The 27,778-nt window shown below is 40.6% G+C and overlaps 1 protein-coding gene across 3 annotated transcripts in view; it reads right to left on the reverse strand.

Annotated features, from left to right (window-relative positions):
* Positions 1–23,248, reverse strand: part of alcama (activated leukocyte cell adhesion molecule a) — a 74,302-nt gene extending 51,054 nt beyond the window's left edge. For all 3 annotated transcript variants that reach the window (XM_024804100.2, XM_024804099.2, XM_004575085.4), the window contains exons 1-6: positions 23,009–23,248; positions 7,470–7,576; positions 6,326–6,545; positions 4,603–4,667; positions 2,354–2,441; positions 1,787–1,957 (exon numbers count right to left, since the gene is read on the reverse strand). In XM_024804100.2, coding sequence (XP_024659868.1) covers positions 1,787–1,957; positions 2,354–2,441; positions 4,603–4,667; positions 6,326–6,545; positions 7,470–7,576; positions 23,009–23,066 — 709 coding nt within the window. In that variant the 5' untranslated portion in view covers positions 23,067–23,248. The remainder of the gene's footprint in view (positions 1–1,786; positions 1,958–2,353; positions 2,442–4,602; positions 4,668–6,325; positions 6,546–7,469; positions 7,577–23,008) is intronic.
* Between the last annotated feature and the right edge of the window lie 4,530 nt (positions 23,249–27,778).

Here is a 27,778-nt window from a genome sequence, read left to right on the forward strand (position 1 = left end):
ATAACTCTCAAACTGGCTCAACTCATTTAATTGGTATAAAATAAAATTATCATTATTATTATTATTATTATTATTATATGACTGATCAGTACTTTATCTACTGAGCGATAGGTATGAACTGAAAGCAATTCACAAATATAAAATTCTCCCATGATGTAGTCCCAGCAAGGACTTAATTATCCAACAACCCCCTTCCATCTAATCTAACATTCCAGTAACAGAAAAGACAGGAGAGGTGAGAAATGCAGTAATTAGGATTAATCTGTGGCTAAACTGAAAGTAAATTGAACATGGCAGCTATACGCTGGTCAAAAGTTTTAGAAAACCCCATTTTTTCAATTTTTTTAAATTTTTATTATGCAGTTTAATGTCTCATTGCACGCTGAAATGAAAGCATAGTAAAACTAAACAAATTCAGTGGAAAAAGAAATCATGGAATCAATTTATAGACCAAAATATATTCTAACTTTGGAGTCATAAAAGTAGCCACCTTTGGCACATATAACAGCTGAACAGACCAGTGGCATTCTTTCTACAATAGAATCAAATATTCTTCAGAAAGTTCTTTCCATATCTGTTGCAGACATTCCCATAAATGTGTGGCACTTGTAGGTTGCTGTGCTTTCACCCTTCTGTCCAGTTCATCCCAAACTAGCTTGATGGGGTTTAAGTCTGTAGACTGTGCTGGTCACTCCATGTTTTCAAGCTTACCATCTGGTTTGTTTTCCTGAGGTAGTTCTGGCATAGCTTGGACTTACGTTTTGGGTCATTATCTTGCTGTAGGATGAACCGCTGACCAACTAGGTGCATACCAGAGGGTATTTCATGGCACTGCATAATGCTGTGGTAGCTGTTTTAGTTCAGGGTGCCTCTCACTCTGTACAAGTCACTGAACCTGGATCCAGGAAAACAGCCCCAGACCATCACACTTCCTTCTCCATGTTTGACAGTTTGACAGTCCTTTCACCTATTCGAAGGCGTACAAAGATCCTGCATGATGAACCGAAGATTTTAAATTTTGATTCATCGGTCCATAATACCTTCTTCCAGTCTTCAGTAGTCCAATGGTGGTGTTTCATGGCCCAGGCAAGTCTCTTTGTCTTATTCTGATGTCTTAGCAATGGCTTTCTTGCTGTAACTCGTCCAGTCAAACCTGCAGGTCGAAGTCTTCTCTTCACAGTTGAAACTGAGACTTGCTTACTACGACCACTATTACATTATATTATACTATTATATAACTATTATTTTAAATAATAAATAATGTATTTTTTTATCCTCTGGCAGTTCTCTACTTACCTTTTTTACCATTTTAAGCTATTCATTGGACTTAATCGCCTTGCATTGTGATAAATAACTGGAAAGAATTGGTGTTCTAAAACTTTTGTCTGGTAGTGTATATAATAAAAAAAACATATTAAGACTGAAAACATCCCTGAAATGCAAAGAATTTTACATTTCCTCTTGTCAGATTTTAAAATTCACAGTTTGGTTTGCTGCAGTGAGAGAGCCCCTGTTCCACACCTTTGAAGGGAATCTCTTAAAAAACATGGTGCATGAGTTGAAGCATGCAGTTTTACACACTACGGAATTTCTTCCAAAATTTTCATTGGATCTTATCTAACAGCAATGAAAGCATTTTAGCCATTTATTTCCTAAAAACCTTAAGCATACAAGTATTAAAATTACTTTGTGGCAATGTAGCTCTATATGAGAAGATGGAAAAAACAGATTTCATATAGTTGTAGTACAGTGATACAGACAGATGTCAGCACTGCCTTCCACTCACAGTGAATGGGAAAAGGTTCCAGCTCAGTCTCCTGATTAATCAGTGTGTGTGTGGCTTCACAGGCAAAGATTGCATCAGCATCCTCTTTGGTGGCTGCATATTGGAGGGTGGAGAGCATGGTGGATAGGCCTGTGTCAGGATCCAGCTTCAAGTGGTTAGTGATCACAACAGCTGGAAAGGCAAGATGACAACCACACCAGACACATGTACATACCCACACAGACAGACAGACAGACAGACAGACAGACAAACAGTCAAAGACACACAGATTTCGTCAGCTGTTACTATTCCAACATTGCTTTGATTTAGACAATGAAAGTCAAGGACTTTCCTATTAATCAGAATCAGAATATTTTATTAATCCCTATGGAAATTATGTAACATTTATGTAATAATTATAATGTATTACTGTGTTCCTTCTGACAAGTAAGCAATGAATTTTATCATATATCGTTTTAGCTATTCTCTTGAATAAATATGATGCCCTCTAGAGGGATATCTATGACAGCAACTTCCCCAGTGTAACTGGATAGTTTACAGGTGACCGTAAGGGAAGAAATGCATTACATTTTTGATCATCTTTCAAAAGTTGTCCATTTTTTCTCCACTTGATAGTGGCTGGAGGGTTTGCTTCTGCCACAACACATGTTCCAACCTAAAAATGAAAGAAAACAAAACATAAACAATTATACACCAACTTGCATTTTTGTCACACTTAAAGGTTTTAGATCATTAACATCCCACAGATATGTCATATGTCAAGTACAGCAATTTTAACAACTGCTGACATTTACTTGGACTCTCTGATTGACCTTTCTGACTTCTTAGGAGTGGATGTGATTCATCACACAGCCACTCCTGGGAAGATTCACCAGCGTTCTAGGTTTCCCCATTGTAAATAATAATCTCTGTGGTTTACTGGAGTCGCAAAGCCTTAGAAATGGCTTTGTAACCCTTTCCAAACTGATAAATGTTAATAACTTTGTTATCAGAGGTTTCTTTAGATTGAGATTGATCTTTTAATTTACTTAAATTTGTCAGAAAAGTTGTAAGTTGCTACTTAAGCGATTTCTTGATGCAACTGGTATGAAAAAAAAAATCAGGCCTGGGTATGACCAGTACAACTGAACTCAGCTTTTAAAAAACAAAACAAAAAAACTGTGGTTAATCGTAGTTTATTCATGATTTAATGAGGGCCGAGTGGCAGTTAGGTTTGGGTAGTGTTTCTCCCTTAGTAAATCACCATTTAAATATTTACTTGGTTCTTTAGAACACTACTTAAAGCATAAAAGACATTATTCCAAAATATATTTCCTTCCTACTGCTGCAATCATGGTGGTCGGAGCTAAAAGTAGAACATGGTTAAGTTCAAGAAAACATCTAACTTTTAACTACATAATTTCTAGAAGTTAAACGTTATCTAGATAAACAAAAATATCTGAGCTGCAGTGCCCCTTCCTCTTCAAGGACAAGTGGACCAAAGCTATACCAGCAAAATGCAGCATACATATACAACAGAAAGTGTGATTGTAGGGGCCAAGTTTTCCATTTTTTATTATTTTTCCATCAGTTTATTTTCCTTTCATTAGTCACATCTTATGTAACATACACATTCAATACTGCTTGGAATTTCTTTTTTCCCCTACTTCAGTTGTTTATACTATCTGCTATGAAAGTTTCCTCATCTCGGCTTAAAAACAATTACTACTTAATGCCTGCAGAATGGGGTGTTCATTGCAGGGTAGGTGCAGATGGTAGCATGAAACTTTGCACACCGATTTTGGTGTCTCATGTGTCGCACAACACAATCTTTGTGGTGTGTTGGCTAATTGTGCACATCTCGATTTTTTTAACCTTGCATGTTGTGCTGCGGCTTCCGCAGCTGGGCTGAAGACAGGAGTATACAATTGTTTCGGTTTTTACTACCATTTTAATGATAATACAGCACAGGAGCTCAGGAATATACAGATATGCAGAGGATTATGTTAAAACAGTTAAAACTGTTAAAACTTGCAAAAAAAACCCAACCAAACAAACAAACAAAAAAAAAAAAACCACTCTACAAAGTCTTCGCTTCTAGTTTTGACTATAGTCCTCTTATACTAGCCCTTATGTAGCTGTATTGTCTAAGTCACGACAGCTATTGTTCAGGAGAATACGGCAGCTGCTTTCTGTGCAGTAACAGCGTGTATAAATACAAGTTTCTGTGAAACATGGTTTTGCAGAGGTGAGCGGAGCAGGCACATTCTGGCCTAGAGATAACCAAAGAAGCAAGTCACTTCAAATTGAAAAAAGAAATCTTATGAAAGGTCTCTGTTGTAAAGACAGACAATGTAATTTTACACATACAATGTTACAATGATGCCACTGGTTACTGTATAATATGCTTTAGATGTTATAAAGCTTCGTTTCAGCCTAGTGTAAACCACAAAGACTTGTCTAAGCTGATACTATTTCATGTATAATGCTGAAGCAAGCTCTTAGTACTTTCACAAGTAAAAACCACATTGTGACAAAATTAGACGTGGCCTTCAGAAGGAGCAGTCTAACAGTGACTGTCAACAACAAAACCTGCCTTCATTACAGTCACCTTCATGGCAAAACAGACATTGACTGACTTTTGTGATCTAATGAAAATGCTATAAGAACAAGGTCATGCTTTCTGCATTCTCCACCACTAAATCTCTCTCTCTCTCTCTCTCTCTCTCTCTCACCTAATACTGCATAACTAGATTTTGCAAACATTTCTGTATACACAATTCACGCTGCATCATGGAACAACCTGACACATCTGATGGACAAACACTGAGACTTACCGCTGTTAATTTGTCTTTCTGTAATAATTCACTTTTGTCCATAATCCGCACTGGTGATGGCTTCTCTGCAAACACAAAAGGACAAAATCAAGGTTTCGAATTAAATTCAAATTTTAGATTGCATCAAATTACAACAAAAGTTGCCGTAATATTGTAAAGTAAAGACCCTAAAATAATACAAAGAAACCCCAACAATCAGACGACCACTAATGAGCAAACACTTTGGTGACAACGGGAGGTAGTTTTTCCTTTTTCCTCAGCTCTTTTTGAGAGAGTGGCACGGTTGCCCTTCCGTTGGTCTTTCTTGGTCTCTTGTGCTCTGAGGGTCTCTGGATGTCTGGAGCCCGGATCTCCTCCATACCTGCTTCAGGAGGACAGGGCTATGGCTCCCCACACCCTCTAGCAGATCATTACATGAAGGAACCTTTTGAATACAAACGCGCTCATGCTCACAGGTGTACACACGGTTGCTCAAAGACACAAACTACACCCTTTTTGGCTCCTACCTCAAAGCACACTGTGCGCTGTCAATCTTACGTGCTGCACAATAATATTCAATATTTAGTATTTATTTTTATATTCACATAGATTATTGCAATGATGTTGTTTATTATATTGCTCTCTTTTGTTTTTGCTTGTTTTCTTTTTTTTCTTTCTCAACAGGTGATCCAGGTGATTGATATATGTATTTTTTGTCTGTTTGTTTTGCTGTTTTTTGCCCTTTATCACTGTTCCTCTTCCCCACTGTTTTTCTTTCCCTACCTCTCTTTCTTTCTCCCTTTCCTTTCCCCCAGCCATGTCTGTCACATGTGTAGCAGGTGGAAATAAAATAAAATAAACAATAGAAACAAAGGTGAATCAAATAGACCAATACGGCAAGGCTGGGATGGTCCATTTGGTAAAGTAAATCCGTTGGGCATCTTTCTTGGCCTTTAGACAATTCTGATGGCAAAAAAAAAACAAATGGGACAGGCGGGAAAAGACAACGGGAGGTAAAAACTCCCTTTTAACAGGCAGAACCAGGCTCAGGGAGGGACGGCTATCTCCCATGATTGGTTGGGAGTGAGGGGAGGAGGACAGGACAAAAGACATGCTGTGGAAGAGGGCAAGAGAATAATGAAAACTCCTTAATTAAATGCAGAGTGGTGCATGATGCGTCCAAAGGGGTGAGAGGACAAAAAAGCCCAGTTTATCATGGTAAGCCCCGAGAAGCCAGGTCTATTGCAGCATTACTAAAGGAGGACCTGTTCCAGCCTAACTATGTGCTTTATCGCTGAATCAGGCCACTTATCCAGGAATTTTAAGCCTGATTTAAAAAGTAGAGAGGGTGTCTGTCTCATAAATCCAAGCTGGGAGCTGATTCCCCAAAGAGGAGCCTGAAAGCTGAAGGCTCTGTCTCCCATTTCAGAACCACAAGTCTGACATTAATGGCCTGTATTTGTATAGCGCTTTTACTAGTCCCTAAGGACCCCAAAGCGCTTTACACAACCAGTCATCCACCCATTCACACACACATTCACACACTGGTGATGGGGAAGCTACATTGTAGCCACAGCCACCATGAATTAAAGTTGCAAAAAGATTAGAAATATTATTATGTCACACTTTTACCAAAAGCTCGCTTTGGTTTTTTGTTTTTGTTGTTTTTACAAAAATAAAGTTTAGACAGCCTTGGTGAATAAATAAGGGGAGGAGCAAAATTCAAGATTGTAGTTAAGCTTACTGTAAACAACAACAGAGACGGGATACTCCATGAGGTTGGCGTCTGACACCACCATGCAGGTGAAAGTCCTCTGGTCTTTGAGTGAGGCCTGGGTAATGAGCAGGCTGAAGTGCCTATTGATGCTGACCCGTTGAGCATAACCATCTGTGGCCTGAACTGTGGCCTGGTCACTGTGAGCCTGTTTGATTAACAGATCACCAGGTGTGCCATCATCTTTTTCCTAAAGTGTAAGGCAACAGAAGAATAAGACAAAGAAGACAGGGTTTGTCAAATCTGTACAAATCTTCATTCTTCAAGCGTATTTAAATAGACATGCACAAAAATAGAACAATTTTAAACAATGCATTTAAGCTTTCATTCAAGCATTCTCCAAGTAGAACGTACAAATGTATCACATATCTGCTAATTAGAATAGGTGTACACTGCTAACTCATAATGCAAAATTCAACAGGTCATCTTTGCCAGGTAATCTCTTTAATTACAGTGTGGATTAAGTGGAGCCATATTTATCTGACTTCTTTAAATAAGTCTTGAAGACACTAGCTGTAGATTTATGATGGACATAAGCCTAAAGTTTTGCCCTAGACAGGACACTCTCTCATAGTTTTATTTTATTCATTCCCTTAAGCTGGGCATACACTGTGCAATTTGTCACACAACAACCGTGAAAAGAGTTGGATGGACATTGCTGCTCCATTGCAGCTGGCTGGTCAATGTTTTTCATTAGCAATTTAGCAAAGTTGATGGTGGTGGTGTGTGTCTGTGTGAGTGAAAGACAGAGAGGGAGAGAGAGAGAGACAGATTTTGTGTTATAAGCTTCATGTTATGGACGCACAGTGTGAGCACTCAGGTCGTGTTATGAAGGAAGGAAGGCTCAGAGTTTAGTGAGTGGGTGTGCTGGGATGTGCTAAAAGGTGGGCCTTCACAACAGGTCGCATCAGAGCACCGGGCTGTATAGTGTGAGACCATGCATTGTGACCTACGAACTTCTAATCCCTGTGATTCAATCCTACTGTTTGAGCAGAAGCTGCATAATGCAACTGAAAAAAAATTGCACAGTGTATGCCCAGCTTTAGACTGGATGGTGATATTCACACAGCTGGTTGCTTACTTCACAAGTAACTCAATGTCAGTGTGTACTTACATATTTCCACTTGATGAACATCAGATCTTTCGGTGGTGGAGCTCCACCATTGCATGGCATAACAATGGTTTCTCCATACAAAGTAGTCAAGTTTGCTGTTCCCTTTACTGCATAACAAAAGACCACAAATTGTTAGAATAAATAAACATATAAAGTGCTACCATCTATCATTTAACTGGAAAAAAAAACGTACACAGGTATTTTTGAAAACGGAGATTTTCCGTTTCCGTTTTAAAAAATAATCCCGTCCACACGTAAACGCAGAAATGGTGGCAATATATTTCTAATCATGTAGAAATGTTGGCCAATCAGAAGTCTAGAAGCCTCAGTGGGAAATAGTAAACAAGGATGGGGCATAGAAGCAGAACCGAGTCGTATGTGTGGAGGGACAGTAACTGTGTGTGTATATGTAAGCATTTAAACGCTGCAGAGAGTACAATTAACAGTAACAGTATTGTAGAAATTCATTTCACCGAAACAATAACGTGGCGCACAGTATTACGTCAAAAAAGGCGCACACCCTTGACGCTGCATTTTCTGCGTTTTCTCCGTTTTTCTTGTCCACACGGAAATGCAAAAACTGAGTTTTCAAAAATATCCACCCTGGCCGGAGGTTTTAAAAATCTCAGTTTTCAGTGACCGAAAACGCCGTTTACGTGTGGACGAAAGGTGCAAACGCATAGAAAAATCTACGTTTTCAAAAATACCCGGGTACGTGTGGACGTAGCCTCAGTAACATGTGTACAGCAACAGCTGGCATTTTGAGTACTGCTTGTTTGCACCCTGATTAGCCAAACCTGGGTACATGAACATATCCATGTAGCTCTTCTCCCCTGACTCAATCAATCCTTGTGTACATCAAACCCACTTCCAACTGCTGAGATCTTAAGAAACCCAGCAACGAAAATAATCATTACCAGTGGGTCAGTGAGCAGCTCCTCCCAACTATAACTGTCTTAAAATGCCTGGGTGTTAATAAGTGAGTCAAACTATAGCACAATATCCTGTCACTCCAAATGTGATGTGTGATACCATACATCACAACGATCATGTGTAATGTCAAAGAAGTAAGAAAATTGGTGGAAAAAGATGGATGGACAGTTAAAACAATATTGCTTGTTTCCCTGTCTAGTTTCTTGTCACTGAATTCTGCATTTCTACAAAAAATATATATTAACTGTTAAAAACAAAGCATGTTGAAAAACTGTGAGTACAAACACTCGAATATTACTGAGTGAAATTAGCCAAAAATATAGAAAGTGAGAATGGTAAGAGACAGGCTAACAACATACAATGAAATTTTTTATTTTTTATTATGATGAAAATGTTAATGTAGCCTTGGCTATTTGTTAAGGTTTGAAGTGACTTTGTGGAGTTATTGTTCAGAATTTCACCCTGCTCAGTAGCGAGTAAAAAAAAAAAAACCCCAACAACTTTGTTTAGTATAGTTTTTGTGTAACTGTATAAGTTTGTTCTATAGATGTTGAATGTAGCTTTGTTTAAAGTTATACTATATGTGTAAAATTTATTTTGGCTCTAAGCAAGTTGCTGTTTGAGTTCTTTATAAAGTGCAGATGTTGCCGATCCGTGGAACCAGCACCTCAATACAGAGATGTGAGATATAACGAAATATATCAGATGATGATATCAAAACATCTATTGTTTATTTTGTGCTGTCGCAAAAGACACGGTTTACTGTAATATGTTTTCATTGACTTAGATGACAGTTTGCAATAATCACCACGGTACAGCAGAAGAACCAGGCAAAACAAATTGAGGAGCTCGTTCCTAAACGAGGGCCTACCTCTGTGGCGTGGACGTGATTCAGTTATGAAAAGTGTGACATGGAGGAGAAAACTGCACAAATTATACAAGAAAATGGTCCCCACCACAGACACAAACACAACAAACCTTCTTTGCAAGAATCACATTAAAGAGTACAGAGAGAGTTTATGAATCAGAGGCAAATATGAGCCAGGTCCTCATAATAAACCTCAGACTCAAACATTAGAACAGGCTTTTCCCTGTGGTACGCCATGTAATAAATAATGTCTATTACAAGTTACATCTATAAATATATGGTTTCATGCAATGGCAAAAAAAATTGCCATTGCATTTTTTGCCATTGTATCCAATCACTGGATGATTGTGTGAGTCATCCAGTGTGTGTCACTACTGGATAACACCATGTAAGGTCCATATTAGTTAATCTAATCTAAATGTAAAAAAAAAAGAAACTTTTGATGTGGTAATGATATAAACTATTCACTAAATTTGTAGGAATTGCACTATATAATTTTGGTCATATCGTGTAGTCCTACAAAACAGGAAGTGTAGATGGTCTCTCTGTTTAAAACACCCAGTCCAATCCAGTCCAGGGGACTTGCCTTGTTTGTTGCCTCGATCCTCTGGTTGTCTACATTGATTTAAAAAAATAGGAGCCCCAAGTAGTCTTGCACTTCAGGTATTTACAGCTCCAGTCACTACTGACACGCTCCAGAGAATGTGTGCAATACACTGAATACCAGATAAAGTTGTCACTGACAATGGGCCCAAGTTCTCAAATTAGGTTTTCCGATTAGACTCCGGCACATCTGCAATAAACAAAGCATTTGCTAGAAACTCTGACTACATCTTACACAACCACAGCAGAGTTGGTGATAGGAAGACATTGAAGGCAATGAAAATTTCTCTGATGCAAACTTGATATATAAGTGACTATGTTCAATCTAACTCTTGCAACTTCCAAATCTCAATACTCTTTAAGGTCTTGGACTTAGGGGTGAGCGATATATCGAATATACTGTATCACAAGTTTTTCCATATATGATGGCTAAAATGGCTTTACCGTAACCATTGAGTATAAATTGCCATGGCAATATTAAGCTGTCTGCATGCAATTCACTGTGAGTGTCTTTTCTCCCAAACTCTGCGAATGCATCATTAATTTCCCCCTCCCAAATGGAACATTTTCTACCTGGTACACCGTGGTGAATTTTTGCTTCATGTCCTTTTATGTTGCTGTGATCGTTTGCTGGTAAAGGTCTAGTGTTGATAACAGGAAGAAACATACTGTTGACAGTACAGTCGTTTGTAAAAAACAAAACAAAACACTGAGGGATCGATTTGAATGACTGATTGGCTAAAAATAACATTTGTTTTTGGAGGTTATTTAAACATATTGTGATATATGTCATGTATCGTGATGTAGGCAAAAAATATTGTGATATTAGATTTTCCTCAACTTGGAATGTGAATACCACAGGCTGCAGTGTTCAGAGCAGCGCGAATCCAAGCCCAAGCCTTTGATTTCAAAATTAAAAACAAACAAAACACATTTCTATTTATCTGGAAGAAAAAAAAATACCATCCGTTTTATAAAAGCACTAATTTCCTTGCTTTTAAAAACCTAAAATGTGACATATCCCTCTGTCTTTCGGAAGACCATATATAAAATCAAAGTTAAAATTATATAAATTTCTCGATCAACTTCATGCTGGCCCATGGTTAATCCTAGATGTGATGCCCTAGAGAAGCACAGAGGGATGGAAAGGCAAGTGCCCTTGGGAATTAAGGCTAATTAATTCTATATGGGAAAATGGCCTTGTGTAGACTCAGCAGACTGTTGAGGCACCAGCATGTCTGGAGAGAAACAGAATATCCTCTTGTTCAAAATGCCTTTCATTATTTACAATTCATGTAATTAGACAAAAAATAATGCCCAGTACAAGAACTTGTTTTCTGAGGTCCGAAACATGTCCAACAGGCAAGTAAACCAATTAAAAACTAAGACAATGTGACCTGCAGATGTCCTTCCTCCTTATACATGTTAGTGTGCTTATCACAAGGCACCAGTGGTGGACCTGGCAATTCTAGTTTTCTAAGCAATGCTGAGCAATGCTGGGCAGTGAACACAGGGCCCACTAGAGGACTTTGGGTCTTCGTGCCACCATGATGAAGTCTGTGACTATTTGGTCATTGACATTCACAACTGCTGCCTTGTTCTTCCCATGTCGATACTGAACTTTTACTTTTGTGGTTCCTAAATTATGGAGGAGTTCCAGCACATAATCTGGTCCCTTTAAACCCCCCACCCCACCCACCGACCGACCAACATTAGTACCAGAGTTAGCTTCTAGTCAATGTTAATCGGTTTTCGGTGGGGTTTTTTTGAAATTGTCTTTTCTCCATGTTTTATTATTACATGTTGCAATAGGTGTCTGAAAGGTGCAGCCTGAGATGTGGTCTAAAGTCTTCCCTCCAATGTTTTACCAATCGTGTTAACATTCTGTTTTTACCACATGCAATAAAAGTGTTTCCTGCCTGGGCCCAGCAGCCTTTGCCTCTGAGCCAGAGGTCCACATAAAACAAGTGGAAATTCTAACAGTCTGATAATAAATTGTGAAAACTTATAATTTGAGCATATTTGCCTTTTCTTGTGAGAACAAAACAAAACAACAACAATAGCAACTTTTAAGGTAAACATCACATAGTACTTCACAACAAAATACACCAAAGTTAACCAAACACAAGGCCAAAAAGATTCATTTTTAGCCGTATTTTAAAAGAGACCACTGAGACCACATATTTCAGAGGTAGACCCTTCCAGAGTTGCACAAGCACTGTCTACTTTAGTTTTCAGCTTTGTATGATGCACAGCCAGCAGGCCTCAACTACATGGCCTCAGGGGCATGTTAGGGACATAAAGATTTCAAAGTTTATTGATATAAGTTTGTGCTTGTCCATGAAGAACTCTAAAAGCCAGAATGTTGAAATGGACTCTAAATTTAATGGGGATCCAATGCAGGTGGGTCAGTAACAGCGTGACCTCAGTACTTGGAAGACTTTGTCAGCACCCTTGCAGCATCATTCTAAACAACTTACAGATGTTCCAAGGAGTTTTTACTTAGACAAGCGACCAGTGATTTAAGGTAATCTAAACATAATGAAATAAATGCATGCAGGGGTAGGCAACCTTTCTGATGATGAGTGGCATCTAAAATTTCCTCAGAAGTGAATGTGCCATATAATTGCATTAGCAATAAATTGAATAATGCTCTATATTAACAGTTACACACTACATAGAACAACTTTACAGAATTATATTTGTTCACAGATGTTGGCAGCTACAGTGGGGCAAAAAAGTATTTAGTCAGCCACCGATTGTGCAAGTTCCCCCACTTAAAATGATGACAGAGGTCAGTAATTTCCACCAGAGGTACACTTCAACTGTGAGAGACAGAATGTGAAAAAAAAAAAGTATTTGGTCACCTCAAACAAGGAAAATCTCTGGCTCTCACAGACCTGTAACGTCTTCTGTAAGAAGCTTTTCTGTCCCCCACTCGTTACCTGTATGAATGGCACCTGTTTGAACTCATCATCTGTATAAAAGACACCTGTCCACAGCCTCAAACAGTCAGACTCCAAACTCCGCCATGGCCAAGACCAAAGAGCTTTCGAAGGACACCAGGAAAAGTATTGTAGACCTGCACCAGACTGGGAAGAGTGAATCTACAATAGGCAAGCAGCTTGGTGTGAAAAAATCAACTGTGGGAGCAATCATCAGAAAATGGAAGACATACAAGACCACTGGTAATCTCCCTCGATCTGGGGCTCCACGCAAGATCTCATCCCGTGGGGTCAAAATGATCATGAGAACGGTGAGCAAAGATCTCAGAACCACACGGGGGGACCTGGTGAATGACCTGCAGAGAGCTGGGACCAAAGTAACAAAGGTCACCATCAGAGAAGCCATGCAGAGAAGTACACACCCCCATCACCATCAGCGGCGCTGCTGTGGAGAGAGTGAGCAGCTTCCGGTTCCTTGGTGTACATCTGGCTGAGGATCTTACGTGGTCAGTACACACAAACAAAACAGTGAAGAAGGCGCAGCAGCGCCTCTTCTTTCTCAGGAGACTGAAAAGATTCGGCATAAGCCCCCGCATCCTCAGGACCTTCTATCACTGTGCCATTGAGAGCATCCTCACTGGATGCATCACCACCTGGTATGGCAACAGCACCGCCTACAACTGCAAAGTTCTCCAGCGAGTAGTGCGGTGCTCTGAACGGATAATTGGAGGTGAGCTTCCGTCCCTCCAAGACATCTACAGGAAGCGGTGCCTGAGGAAAGCGGGGAGGATCATCAAGGACTCCAGTCACCCCAGCCATAAACTGTTCAGACTACTTCCATCAGGAAGGAGGTTCTGCAGCATCCGGTCCCGTACCAGCAGACTGAGAGACAGCTTTTTCCATCAGGCCATCAGGCTGCTGAACACATCATAGACACCTCAGCTTCACTACTGGAACTTTAACATTATGCACTCCATACTGTACAGTAATGCCACTGTTTTGCACATGTCTCACTCTGTATATTTTATTTTATTTATTTTATATATTCTATTCATTGTTTACTCTATTTAATTTGTAAAATATGTGTACACACACACACACACACACACACACACGTAGAAAAATATTTAGTATACACATCCAGAAATGCATATACTATTATATATTGTACATATATTTATTAGTTTCAGATGTAGCCATTCTTGTATTTTGCTTGTTTACATTATTGTATTTTGCACAACTCTGTTGCTTGTGAAGCTCGCACACAAGAATTTCACTCACATGTGCTGTACCAATGTACCTGCACATGTGATGTGACAATAAAAAGTGATTTGATTTGATTTGATCAGTAACACACTACAACGGCAGGGAATCAAATCCCGCAGTGCCACACGTGTTCCACTGCTGAAGCCAGTGCATGTCCAGGCCCGTCTGAAGTTTGCCAGAGAGCACATGGATGATACAGCAGAGGATTGGGAGAATGTCATGTGGTCAGATGAAACCAAAGTAGAACTTTTTGGTATAAACTCAACTCGTCGTGTTTGGAGGAAGAAGAATACTGAGTTGCATCCCAAGAACACCATACCTACTGTGAAGCATGGGGGTGGAAACATCATGCTATGGGGCTGTTTTTCTGCCAAGGGGACAGGACGACTGATCCGTGTTAAGGACAGAATGAATGGGGCCATGTATCGTGAGATTTTGAGCCAAAACCTCCTTCCATCAGTGAGAACTTTGAAGATGAAACGAGGCTGGGTCTTCCAACATGACAATGATCCAAAACACACCGCCCAGGCAACAAAGGAGTGGCTCCGTAAGAAGCATTTGAAAGTCCTGGAGTGGCCTAGCCAGTCTCCAGATCTCAACCCCATAGAACAGGGGTGCCCAATCCCGGTCCTCGAGAGCTACCGTCCTGCAGCTTTTAGATGCATCCTTGTTCCCACACACCTGAATCAAATGAATGGCTTGTTATCAGGCCTTTGCCAAACATGATGGCATGCTGAAGAGATCAAACCATTTGATTCAGCTGTGTTGGAGTAGGGATGCATCTAAAAGCTGCAGGATAGTAGCTCTCGAGGACCGGGATTGGGCACCCCTGCCATAGAAAATCTGTGGCGGGAGTTGAAAGTCCGTGTTGCTCGGCGACAGCCCCAAAACATCACTGCTCTCGAGAAGATCTGCATGGAGGAATGGGCCACAATACCAGCTACTGTGTGTGCAAACCTGGTAAAGACCTATAGTAAACGTTTGACCTCTGTTATTGCCAACAAAGGTTATGTTACAAAGTATTGAGTTGTATTTTTGTTATTGACCAAATACTTATTTTCCACCCTGATTTACAAATAAATTCTTTACAAATCCTACCATGTGGATTCATGGATTTTTTTTTCACATTCTGTCTCTCACAGTTGAAGTGTACCTCTGGTGCAAATTACTGACCTCCGTCATCATTTTAGGTGGGGGAACTTGCACAATCAGTGGCTGACTAAATACTTTTTTTCGCCTGGTTGGTGGTCATTAGGTGTATAGATTGAAGTTCTCTGGTGACCTGTAATCGTTTTTCTTTGGCTCCAAAGACTATTACTTCAGTTTTGTTTTTGTTTAGCTGGAAAAAATTGTGACACAACCAGTCATTAATTTCCTCAATGTAATAACCAAGAGCCTGTAAAGGCCCTGGTCTCCTGGTGACATTGTGATATATGTCTTAAAGACATAAAGACCTGGATGGCCGCTAACTTTTTGCTTCTTAATTCAGATAAAACTGAGGTTATTGTACTCGGCCCTGAAAAGCTTAGAAATATGGTATCTAACCAGATTCTTACTCTGGATGGCATTACCTTGGCCTCCAGTAACGCTGTGAGGAACCTTGGAGTCATTTTTGACCAGGATATGTCCTTCAACGCACATATCAAACAAATATGTAAGACTGCGTTCTTCCATTTGCGCAACATCTCTAAAATTAGAAATATCCTGTCTCAGAGTGACGCTGAAAAACTATCCATCCATCCATCCATCCATCTTCATCCGCTTTGTCCGGGGCCGGGTCGCGGGGGCAGCAGCCTAAGCAAAGCTGAAAAACTAGTTCATGCATTTATTACTTCCAGGCTGGACTACTGTAATTCATTATTATCAGGATGTCCTAAAAACTCACTGAAAAGCCTTCAGTTAATCCAAAATGCTGCAGCATTTTGGATTAGCTGAAGGGACTAGGGACTAGAAAGAGAGAGCATATTTCTCCTGTTTTGGCTTCCCTTCATTGGCTTCCTGTTAAGTCCAGAATTGAATTCAAAATCCTGCTCCTCACATACAAGGTCTAAATAATCAGGCCCCATCTTATCTTAATGACCTTGTAGTACCATATCACCCTATTAGAGCACTTTGCTCTCGCTCTGCAGGCCTACTTGTTGTTCCTAGAGTATTTAAAAGTAGAATGGGAGGGAGAGCCTTCAGTTTTCAGGCCCCTCTTCTGTGGAACCAGCTTCCAGTTTGGATTCGGGAGACAGACACTATCTCTACTTTTAAGATTAGGCTTAAAACTTTCCTTTTTGCTAATGCATATAGTTAGGGCTGGACCAGGTGACCCTGAATCCTCCCTTAGTTATGCTGCAATAGACGTAGGCTGCCGGGGGATTCCCATGATGCATTGAGTTTTTCCTTTCCAGTCACCTTTCTCACTCACTATGTGTTAATAGACCTCTCTGCATTGAATCATATCTGTTATTAATCTCTGTCTCTCTTCCACAGCATGTCTTTTATCCTGTCTTCCTTCTCTCACCCCAACCGGTGGCAGCAGATGGCTGCCCCTCCATGAGCCTGGTTCTGCCGGAGGTTTCTTCCTGTTAAAAGGGAGTTTTTCCTTCCCACTGTTGCCAAAGTTCTTGCTCATAGGGGGTCATATGATTGTTGGGTTTTTCTCTGTATCTATGAAGCGCCTTGAGGCGACTTTTGTTGTGATTTCGCGCTATATGAATAAAATTCAATTGAATTTAACTGAATATATTTGTGTGTCATCTGCATAGCTGTGATAGTTTATTTTGTTGTTCTTTATAATCTGTGCCAGTGGGAGCATGTAGATGTTAAACAGAAGAGGTCCCATGATGGAACCTTGGGGAACTCCACATGTGATACTTGTCTGCTCAGATGTGAAGTTACCTATTGATACAAAGTATTTCCTGTTTTCTAAGTATGTTATGAACCAGTTTAGTACAGTTCCTGAAAGACCTGTGTGTAAAGTAAAGTGTAAAGTGTGCGTGTTAGTCCCCATAGGGAAATAGTTCCTCTGCATTTAACCCATTCACCCAGTGAAGCAGTGGGCAGCCACCAGTGCAGCGCCCGGGGAGCAGTGTGTAGGGACGGTACCTTGCTCAGGGGTACCTCAGGTTAGCCGTTCAGTGGAGTCGAACCCCCGACCTTCCGATCATGGGGCCACCACTCTACCTACTGAGCTATCCCTGCCCAGTTCTCCAGTCGTTTGAGTAATATGTTGTGGTCAACTGTATCAAATGCTGCACTGAGATCCAGTAAAACTAAAACTGACATTTTTCCACTGTCTGTATTCAGACATATGTCATTAAACACTTTTGTCAGAGCAGTTTCAGTGCTGTGGTTGAATGAAAACAGACGCTGTTGTGACAGTGATGTACACTGTCTTGTTGGTATATGTATGATTTCTATACATTTTGCGTCAGATGAAAACTTTGGTTGTAAGATTCAGATAATTATTTGTTAAATGCTAGACATTTTAAATGAGAATAAGAAAGAAAGAGTATTTCTGTGTGCTCCCTTTCCCTGTTAACGCCCTACCTGGCCCCCTGGCAAAACTTTGCTAGACCCGCCCCTGCACAGTTACCAGCTGTCAGCTACTTAGAAAAGAATCCTGGTGTTATTTCTCAGAAACAGTTTATAACTTCCCTTCAACTCATTCATGTCACCTAAAAGGTAAACCTGTTTCTCCATCACCTGTTCAGCTCTGATGATTCTGTGAGGACATCTCCTGGTTTCATCTTCATGTTTCCCTCTCACCAGATAACCAAACCGATATAATGACCAGCAGCTTTTACTGCCGTGGCTCCAGCAAACATCAGCTGATACTAGAAATTAATATTAAATAAATTCTAACAAAAGCTGATCAAGCTTACATCCACTGGTTTCCTCTTTCTGGCGCAAAGTGGGAGATAAACAAACAAGAGAGACGGGACTTGCGACAGAAAAGCTGATCAGCTGATCATTGATCAGTTTCACGATTGAAGTAGCAACAGGAGAGGGAGGGGGAGAGAATAAGAGAAGAAAAGGCAGCTGACAGCGTAAAGACGCAGAATAACTCCAGCTTTGTGTCTTTTTCCATTCTAGATGAAGTACGGGACAAACTGCGTTCCTTCTCAGCTCAATACGAAATGCGTAATATTTTCTCTAAATGACGGATGTTTCTATCCCAAAGTTCCAAATGGAAGATTTAGCAAATGAGGCAAAGTAACCAAGTGTTTTGATTGTGTTAGGTGCAAATTTGCCAGAGGCACAAACAAGGGTTCAGTTTTTTTATACTTGTTGGTTTTGGAAAAAGATACCAGCCATCTAACTTTTAGAGTCTAATCACCTATTCAGGATAATTTCCTTTTTCAGCTTAGTAACATCCTAGGACTCAAAACAGATATAAACTGAAAGTCATCTGCATAGCAGTGATAAGAAATGTCCTTAAAGATGTTCAAAATTTGCTGAAGAGGGAACAGATAACAGAAACAGATACCCCAAACAGAACCTTGTGGCACATCATATATAAGAGAACTGGAAGAAGACCTGGACTTAGAAATAGCCTAAGCAGACCCAGATACACTCATCTAATATCTCAGCCTATTGAACAAAACACGATGGTCAACAGTATTAAAAGCAGAGGTAGCTTCTAAGCTCAGCAAAACAGAACATTCTCCATTATCAGTTCACATCAAATGTCACTTAAGAGCTGTTTCAGTGGAATAAGCTCTACAAAGGCCAGATTGAAACTAATCAAGAATACTGTACTTGTCCAAGACAGCTATTAGCTGGTTAGCCACAACTTTTTCGAAGATCTTCACAATAAATGGGAACATTTAACTCTTATTTACTCACCGAAAGGCACAAAGCCATCATTTAACAAAGAAAGAGGCCTTTTCCACACCGCATGCAAAATGTGACACCATGCTGGTTGAAAGCAAAACAAAATCTGCATAGCAGAAATGTAGTCACACATGTTTTTCAGGTTTGTCAGCCTGTGACCTAAGCATCAAATGACAGCCTCTGTAGAATTAGAAACATCCTGTCTCATTCTCAATGGTGCTGAAAAACTAGTTCACCCATTTATTACTTGTAGGCTGGACTACTGCAATTCATTATTATCAGGATGTCCTAAAAATTCCATGAAAAGCCTTAAGTTGATCCAAAATGTGGTAGGAAGGCTCTTGGCAGGAGCTAGTTATCCAAAGCTTCCGGTTCAAAAAAACACAGATGATTTTGGTAGCTCCACTGAGGCATCGGGGATTTGCAAATGGAGCCAGGATTCAGTTACAATTAGTAGACAATAACCCACAGAGCACCCAGTGGTTTCACAATCGCAGGTGGGATACTTTGGGTCCTATCCAATATAAAGTTCATGCTGAGGCCAATTTCTCTCAGTTCCTGCTGACTGAAAGTGATCAGTGTGTTGCACTAAAAAAGCATAAAAAATGTAAAAGCACAAAAGTGTGCATAGCAGCTGGGAGCGCTGTGCTGCAGATGCTGCTTATGTTTGGAGAAAAAAGGGAGAGGTGTGCAACTGAAAGAACACCATCCAGCAGTGAAACTTGGAGATACTTCAGTGCATCCAGAACTGGGAATTTCATCAAAGTGAAGGAATTATGAAGAAAAAAAGATACTTGTGCAAAACTGGGTCTGGGTTGTCACTTTGTCTTCCAACACAACAACGACCCAAAACATATTTTGCTCCTAGTAAATAACTCCAGAAGACCAAAGTGAACAAAGTACTGTGTGTTCTGCGCAAAGCTCTCACTTGAATCTGATTTAAAATCTGTGATCTGACCTGAACACCAAGGTCCGTGCAACAACACCATCAAATCTGGAGGAGATTGAGAGATTTGCCAATAAAAAAAAGGGCTGGAACTGCCCAGGAGACGTGTGTGAGACTTGCTGAAAACAATAATCAATGATTACCTAGCAAAAATGAGACACAAATCCTTAATTATGTTAGAATTTGTAATAAACATCCATCCATCTTCATCCGCTTATTCGGGGCTGGGTTGCAGGGGCAGCGGCCTAAACAGCCACTTCTTCTAGCTTGTCCGAGGGAACACCAAGGCCAGCTGAGAGACATAATCCCTCCAGCTCATCCACGCCTTTGTAACGTCAAGGCTTGATTACTGCAATTCACTTTATTGTGGTCTCCACTCTTCCCTTTTACACAGATTACAGACAGTTCAGAATGCTGCAGCACGCATTCTAACTAAAACCAAGAAGTTTGCCCACATTACTCCTGTCCTTGCTGATCTGCACTGGCTGCCTGTCAAATATCGTATTTGTCATGGTCCCCGTGCCTGCTCGGCTGGCCCTGTGTGGCTACATGTTATGTTTTGTCTTTTTTCTCTCTCCTCTCTCTCTGCTCGCTGCCTGGGCGGAGCTCATTGTGAGCTCCCGGCCTCCACCACCTGTAGGCAATCACCTGTGGCTCCTCACCTTGTTTGCTCCCGCTACTTAAGGCAGTGACTGAGAGCACCTCGCCGCTGGACTATTGAGTAACGCTCGTCAGTGCTACTTTAGCCTCAGCCAGTTTTGAGCTCTGTCCGTGAAAGTTCCGTGCTAACTCTTGTTCTCTGTATGCAGATTTCTCGTGCTTGGTTTGGTGACTCTGGACGCTTTTCCCGACCCCTCTCCGCACCCCTGGGAACCCTGGCCCCCCTCTCCTTCACCTGTATATAGTGAACCTGGAGTGTGTAAATAAACCTGTTTTTCTGAGATTTCAGTCTGCGCCGAGTCCTCCCTGCTCCTCCGTGACAATATTCAATTTAAAATTTTGTTGTTTACTTTTAAAATTACCAATAACACTGCACCAAGCTATCTTAAGGAACTTTTAAACCCATATGCTCCTGCTAGGGCTTTAAGGTCATCCTCACAGTTACTGTTGGTTCAGCCCAGATCTCGACTGAAATCTAGAGGTGATCGATCGTTTGCTCTAGTTGCACCGGAGCTGTGGAACAATCTCCCGATTGGCATCCGGGCGTCTGATTCTATTCATTCTTTTAAATCACGGCTAAAAACATATCTTTTTAAACTTGCCTTTTCTACCAGTTAAATGCTGGCTTGCTTGCAGTGACCTATTGACCTATTGTATTGTATTGTATTAAATTCTCTGCTATCTTTCCATTATTGGTGTCTTTTATCATGGTGGTACAGTCTTACCTTGCTATAACCTATGTGCTGCAGTTTACTCTTATTGGTGGCTTTTATCTGTGAACATAATCTGTTACTTTTATGTATTTGATGTTAATGTGTGAACTGTTTTATTTTTTATTGTTTTATGTAAAGCACTTTGGTATGCCCAAGGCTTTTAAATGTGCTCTATAAATAAAGATTGTTGTCGTTGTTGTTGTAGCGTGTCCTGGGTCTGCCCCAGACCCTCCTCCTGGTGGGACATGCCCGGAACACCTCACCAAAAGAGGCACCCAGGAGGCATCCTTATGAGATGCCCAAACCACCTCAACTGGCTCCTGTAATAAACATGATTCTGATAAAGCAAATAAATATTAGCAAGCTCCACATAGAAGAATTATCTACTCTACTCTCTAAGGATCTGTGTGCCATCACAGATAGGACAAAGTCTCTTTCTCCAAATCATGTCTTTAGTTCTAAGGGCTAAAAGATCTTAATATTCTGTGACATGGGACTAAAATTCACTGGTAATATGCCTAAAATATATATACATGTGAAACACTAGAAGTTTGTGTAATGCATGGAGCATTTCTGTTTCACAACACTGAAAATCTGAGCAGCTTGACAGCGTTAGAGTCATCATATATCACATGTGAAGCCTCATAGTGTACCACAGATGGTTTTACAAGCACAGAGGTGGCTTTTAGCTTTAAAAAGAAAGAGGTTCATGCTGCATGAGGCTTAGGATTACCGCCAGGAAGTAATGGTATATTACCATCACTGGTATGGAGTATGGGCCAAGATGTTATAAAAAAACAAAACAACAAAACCCCCCACACACATAAGGGCCCCAAAGGGCAACATTGATCTCTCTGTTCAACTATAGTAAGTGTAGGTTGTCAGTCTGCTGTCAGTACAACTGCGTTATCAATATCCTGGATGTCCAAGTCCATTCAGTTTGGATTTCTCCAGTTTCCTCTTTTCAGTGTGGGAGGAACTGGGTTTTTTTTTTTGTATATTAAAAGCTGCTACTCCTCCACTGGGATTTGGCCAAAAACAGTGTTTTACTTCTTGTTTAGTCACACTCACTTGTAATTGTCAAATGACTTTAAGCTAACGTCATTTCAAGATGGAAACTACCTAACACACCACAGGGCAGAAGTGATACCAGTGTATTACAAGGCATCATATGAGTAGTGTTCATGTTTGTGTGTTTAGCAGTGATCTCATTTATTTTCAGTTTCAGTTTCACCGATTCTAATTTCAGCTACTGTTCATGCTCTAGTGGTGAGTCACCGAGTCAGGTGCTTTTTCATTCTGCCGTGAAAATACACAGCAGAAAGTCCGGGGACTTTCTGCTGTGTGTGTGTATATATATATATATATTCTTATATAGTACAAAAATTCAAGACCTCCCTGACTTACATGACAAAAGACATAAAAGTAAAAGTATTTCTGGCTTCTTCTTAACCTACTCGGGTATATCAAACAATACACAAACACACACAAAACAGGTTCCTTTGCTTTACCCATTTAACATAAAATAGTTCCCTTTTATTTATTTATTTAAAAAAAAAGGTAAAGTGGGAAGCCCAACACTGAAAATCAGTCACGAGCATGTCTCGGTTTCCTCACCCAGCTGGTGAGTTATTTGTATTTTACGCTAACTGGCATTTAGTTATAAGAAATATTAGTACTGCATTAGTCTGTATTGTATTTTTGTGCCAAATCAACATCAGCACTCTAACCTGTCTAACCATGCTAGGAGGTATTCCTACTACGTTATTAGCGAAGCTTACCTTGAACCAGCGTTCCAGCGTTGACCACAAACAGCAAAAGTAAAGCGACAGTATCCATCGTTTTGAAAAAAGGGGAAAAGATTGTGGGGTTGGTGGATGACCAGCAAGACAAGTAATGACCAGTGGAAACCAAACCAAGGTTTACAAATATGGTCGGCAGATTTCTCACTGCTGTTCACAACAGTTTAAGAGTGAAAAGTCCAGCGAAATGCGTTTTGAACTGGGAGGCCGGGCAGGTGGAATACGGAAAAGCTGACGAAAGGACAGGGGGAGGAGGAGGAGGAGGAGACTCTTAGGGGATTTTGCTTCATTGTTCAAGGTTCAAGATTCTTTATTTGCCACATGCATAGTTATACAAGTATAACACACAGTGAAATGTAGCCTGACACGCTCCTCGACATGTGCAAAAAATTGTGGGGCGGGGGGCGGGGGGTGTAGAGGAAGAACATTAAATATATATATAGTATATACATTGGGTGAATGTGCAGTAGTAGCAGCAAGCAGGTGAATTCTGTACATTAATATGAATAGACATCTGACTATTTTACAGGATAGACGATATAAACTTATTTAAAATTAAAGGAATTTGAAATGTACATTGTGCATTGTATTGAATGCATTGTATTGAAATGTACATTGTTGACTGTAACACGATCTGATATCCTCATGTCGGTGTTGTTCCCACGTCATCATAATAAATGTTGTTCCAGGTTAAACATTGCAAGTGAACAATCACTTTGTTGTGACGTTATACTTTTTGCGACTTCGGAAAAAAACGCCTTAAAAAAATCTACTTAACTTGCGAGAAAGCGTCTCTGTCCGCCGATCCAGCAATTTGAATTTTTTGCATTTCAGGATAGTGTTCTTTATTAAACGGTAAGCATTATACATATTGTCCTTGCAACATTGGAATTTCATAAATGAATGAATGAATGAGCCGTCATTTGTGAGCCGCGGTCAAGCCAGCCGCTTCTCTCCGCGCTCTTACACCAGTCTTTACGGTAGCGCCTTTTCGCTTGAAAGCCTAGACACGCGCGCACATGCACGCGCGCACACAAATTACAATGGAACAGCCTAAATTTCAGAAATTCATCAAAAATCATCCATAGTAGTTGAGGTCTAACTTTCAACAGATTCCTTCTCTGGGACACCTACTATACCTGTGTGCCAGGTTTCATCCAGATTTACTGTAAAATTCCTCAGAAATTAAAGGAAACTTATATTCAACACAATACAGTCAATACACTACAATTATGTCAATTTTCAAAAATTCATTAAAAATCATCCTTAGTATTTGAGGTCCAACTTTGAACACATCCCTCCTCTGGGACACCTACTGTACCTGTGTGCCAAGTTTCATCCAGATTTACTGTAAAATTCCTCAAAAATTAAAGGATATTTTTATTCAATTCAATACAGCCAATACACTACAATTATGTCAATTTCAAAGATTCATTAAAAATCATCCTTAGTAGTTGAGGTCCAACTTTCAACACATCCCTCCTCTGGGACACCTACTGTACCTGTGTGCCAGGTTTCATCCAGATTTACTGTAAAATTCCTCAGAAATTACAAGAAACTCATATTCAACGCAATAAAGCCAATACACTACAATTATGGAAATTTCAGAAATTCATTAAAAATCATCCTTAGTAGTTGAGGTCCAACTTTCAACACATCCCTCCTCTGGGACACCTACTGTACCTCTGTACCAAATATCATCCAGATTTACTGTAATAGTACTCAAAAATTAAAGGACATGTATATTGAATTCAATACACTTTCAACACAGTCTTACTCTGGGCGACCTACTGTACCTCTGGGCCAAGTTACATCTCAATTCACTGTAATCTTTATCAAAAATTGAAAGAACAATTATATGTCAATGCTGGCTGTGTGCCTTTCGAAGTGACACTAAGTAACAGAACCCAGGCACATCAGGGAATAATCCAAAAGGCGGATTTATTAAACAAAACCAACATACAAAACATCCCTAACCCATACTACATAACCTAAAAAGAAACAAAGGGACACTTAGAAGCACAAGAAAACAATACTGAAAGGGCAAGAGACACAGCCCAAACATAATCCACAACTAAAACACCAAAAGAACAAGTCATCCCACATAGCAGATGGGTCTTGCCTGGATCTGGTGTCAAGCCGGCACTGCTGGCTGACTTCTGGCATGGTAAGATGGCACTGTTTATGTGATGGCATGCCACATCTGGCCTGATTGGGTGAATGTGACATCGTTGTATAGAGCACTTTGAGTAATATGGGTGAGTAAAAGAGCGCTATATAAGAATCAGTCCATTCACTGTCTGAACAGAGTTTCGTCATGTTACTTTTGCACTATTATGTTCCAGCACATGTTGTTATTACATGGCTTACATGGCTAAGGTACACATTAGGCTGACATCAGGGGCGAGGGTTGAAACTGTTCTGGGCCAGCACAGGGCCAGCAGTGTGTCTGCAACTAGCCTTGTGCTGGCTCATGTGTGGCCCACACATGAACCAGATCTGGGCCACCATAGGGCCGTCATTCTTTGCGGTACGCAGGCCATGTGTGGGACAGATCCGGGCCATACAAATTTTGCTATGTGGGAGGAATTATGTAAAAATAGAAACATCATAAAAATGAACATCAGTATGGCCATCATTATTTGCTTGGAAAGTCTAAAGTCCCATGGCTTTGAACAGCTAGAGAACGTAATGCCCAGCTTAGAGTGACTAAAAGTAACTTCTTTTTGTCACGGTTTGCCGGGGCAAGCTGTGTGGAATATGAAATAGGACCCAAAATGCGGCAGCTCTGGTGCAGATGAGTGTTTATTTACAGGGGTGTGAGTACAAACAGCGGTGGCGACAAAACATGAAACCGGAAACCTAAACTGGGTAAACTAATAAGACAAACCAGAATGAGGATGCAGGGAGGTCCGGAGAAATACATACGGGGAGACGCAGGGAGACCGAGGGGAAACAACACAGACGAACCAGCGATTACCAAGACAGAAAATACAACTTAAATACACTCAGAGAACACAGGGAGATTACACACAGGTGGGAGACACAGCTGGGAGTGATTAACATGACGAGACCAGGGAGGCAAACTGAAAACACTCACATAAGACGCAGACCTTCACAATAAAACAGGAACACACGGGGGGGAACAGGGTAAACACCAATTAGAGAACAGAACCAAAATCGCGAAGAGAAAACACAAAACGCTGGGTCAAAAGGACCCAGGATCATGACACTTTTAACATTCTGTCATTCTGCTTCTATATCAAAAATCCACTAAAAATAGTCATTTGAAAAAAAAATATTCGCCACTTTTCATCAGTTTGGGTTCCTCTGTTTATAGCAATTTTTAGAAAAGAATCGAATACCTTTGTCACTATACAGTTGTACAGTGAGATACAGAGCATCTCCTACTCATTGCAAACATGCTGGGGGGGTGGCTCTATCCGCCTTAGTGCAGCTGCCATGCCATACTGTGATGCAGTAAGTTAGTAGACTCTCAATGGGCGAGTGGTGGAAGGTCAGCAGAGGATATTTGGGATGATTGCATTAAAGGCTGAGCTGTAGTCCATGAAGAGCATTCTGGCGTAGCTCTGCCGCTGTTCTAGGTGACTCAGCACCGAGTGGAGGGTGATGGCATCTTCTGTGAATCTGTTTGCAAACTGGTGGGGGTCGAATTCTGGGGGGAGGTAATCCTTGGTGTGCTGAAGGACTAGTCTCTCAAAGCATTTCATGATTACCGGTGTGAGGGCCACAGGGCAATAATAGTTCAGGCTGGTGATGGGAGACTTCTTTGGCACTGGGATGATTGTGGCTGATTTTAGACAGGATGGGATGGCTGCTTCATCCAGTGAGAGATTGAAGATTCTGGTGAAGATGAGGGTGAGTTGGTGGGGACATGGTCTTAGCAATTTACCACATATTCCGTCTGGACCGGCCGTCTTCCTGGGGTTCACTGCTAGGAACACACATCTGACATCGTGCTCCGTTACAGTGAATGGAGTGGTGCAGGAACCAGGTGAGGATGAGGATGGGAGCAGGGCTGAGGCAGATGAATGCTGCTGTTGTGGTGTTTCAAAGCGGGCGAAGAAGCTTTTTATTTCCTCTGCTAGCTGCACACTCAGGTTTTCTGTTTTCACAGTTCTGCCTCTGTGGTTTATGATGTCTATTATTCCCTGCCACACCTCTTGTGTGTTGTTGCTGGACAGGTGGGACCCCTTTTCAGGTCAGCTCGAGCAGACCTGTACAGAGCTCTGTCAACAGACCTAAAGTCGGCATTGTGGTCTTTGAGGAGTGTGCAGACCTCACTGGTCATCCAGGGTTTTTGGTTTGGGAAAACCCGAATGCTTTTGTCCACAGTCACATTTGCAATACAGAACTTGATATAGTCCAGTACTGATCCTGTGAAAGTTTCTAATGCAATATATTATACTTTACCAATGTAACACTGCATGCCAAATCAATTTTGAAAATATCTGTGAATTTTGTATTGAAAAATGCAGGTATCTTTCAGATATATTTTTATGTTATCAAAAATGTATTAAATGTTACAAGAATGCAATAAAAAAATATAACCAAACAAGCTTAATTTACAGTTTGAAATACAGAACATAATGAAAATATATAAATAACTACCTATTAATCCCCATATCCAAGTATCAAGACCTGTAAAAACAAATTACATTGATAAGGTTTCCGAAAGAGACTCAGGCGTAGGCCAGGGTATTCCTTTAAGCGAAGAACAGTGCGTTT

Source organism: Maylandia zebra, linkage group LG10, assembly GCF_041146795.1.
Source record: "Maylandia zebra isolate NMK-2024a linkage group LG10, Mzebra_GT3a, whole genome shotgun sequence".
Taxonomy (NCBI): domain Eukaryota; kingdom Metazoa; phylum Chordata; class Actinopteri; order Cichliformes; family Cichlidae; genus Maylandia; species Maylandia zebra.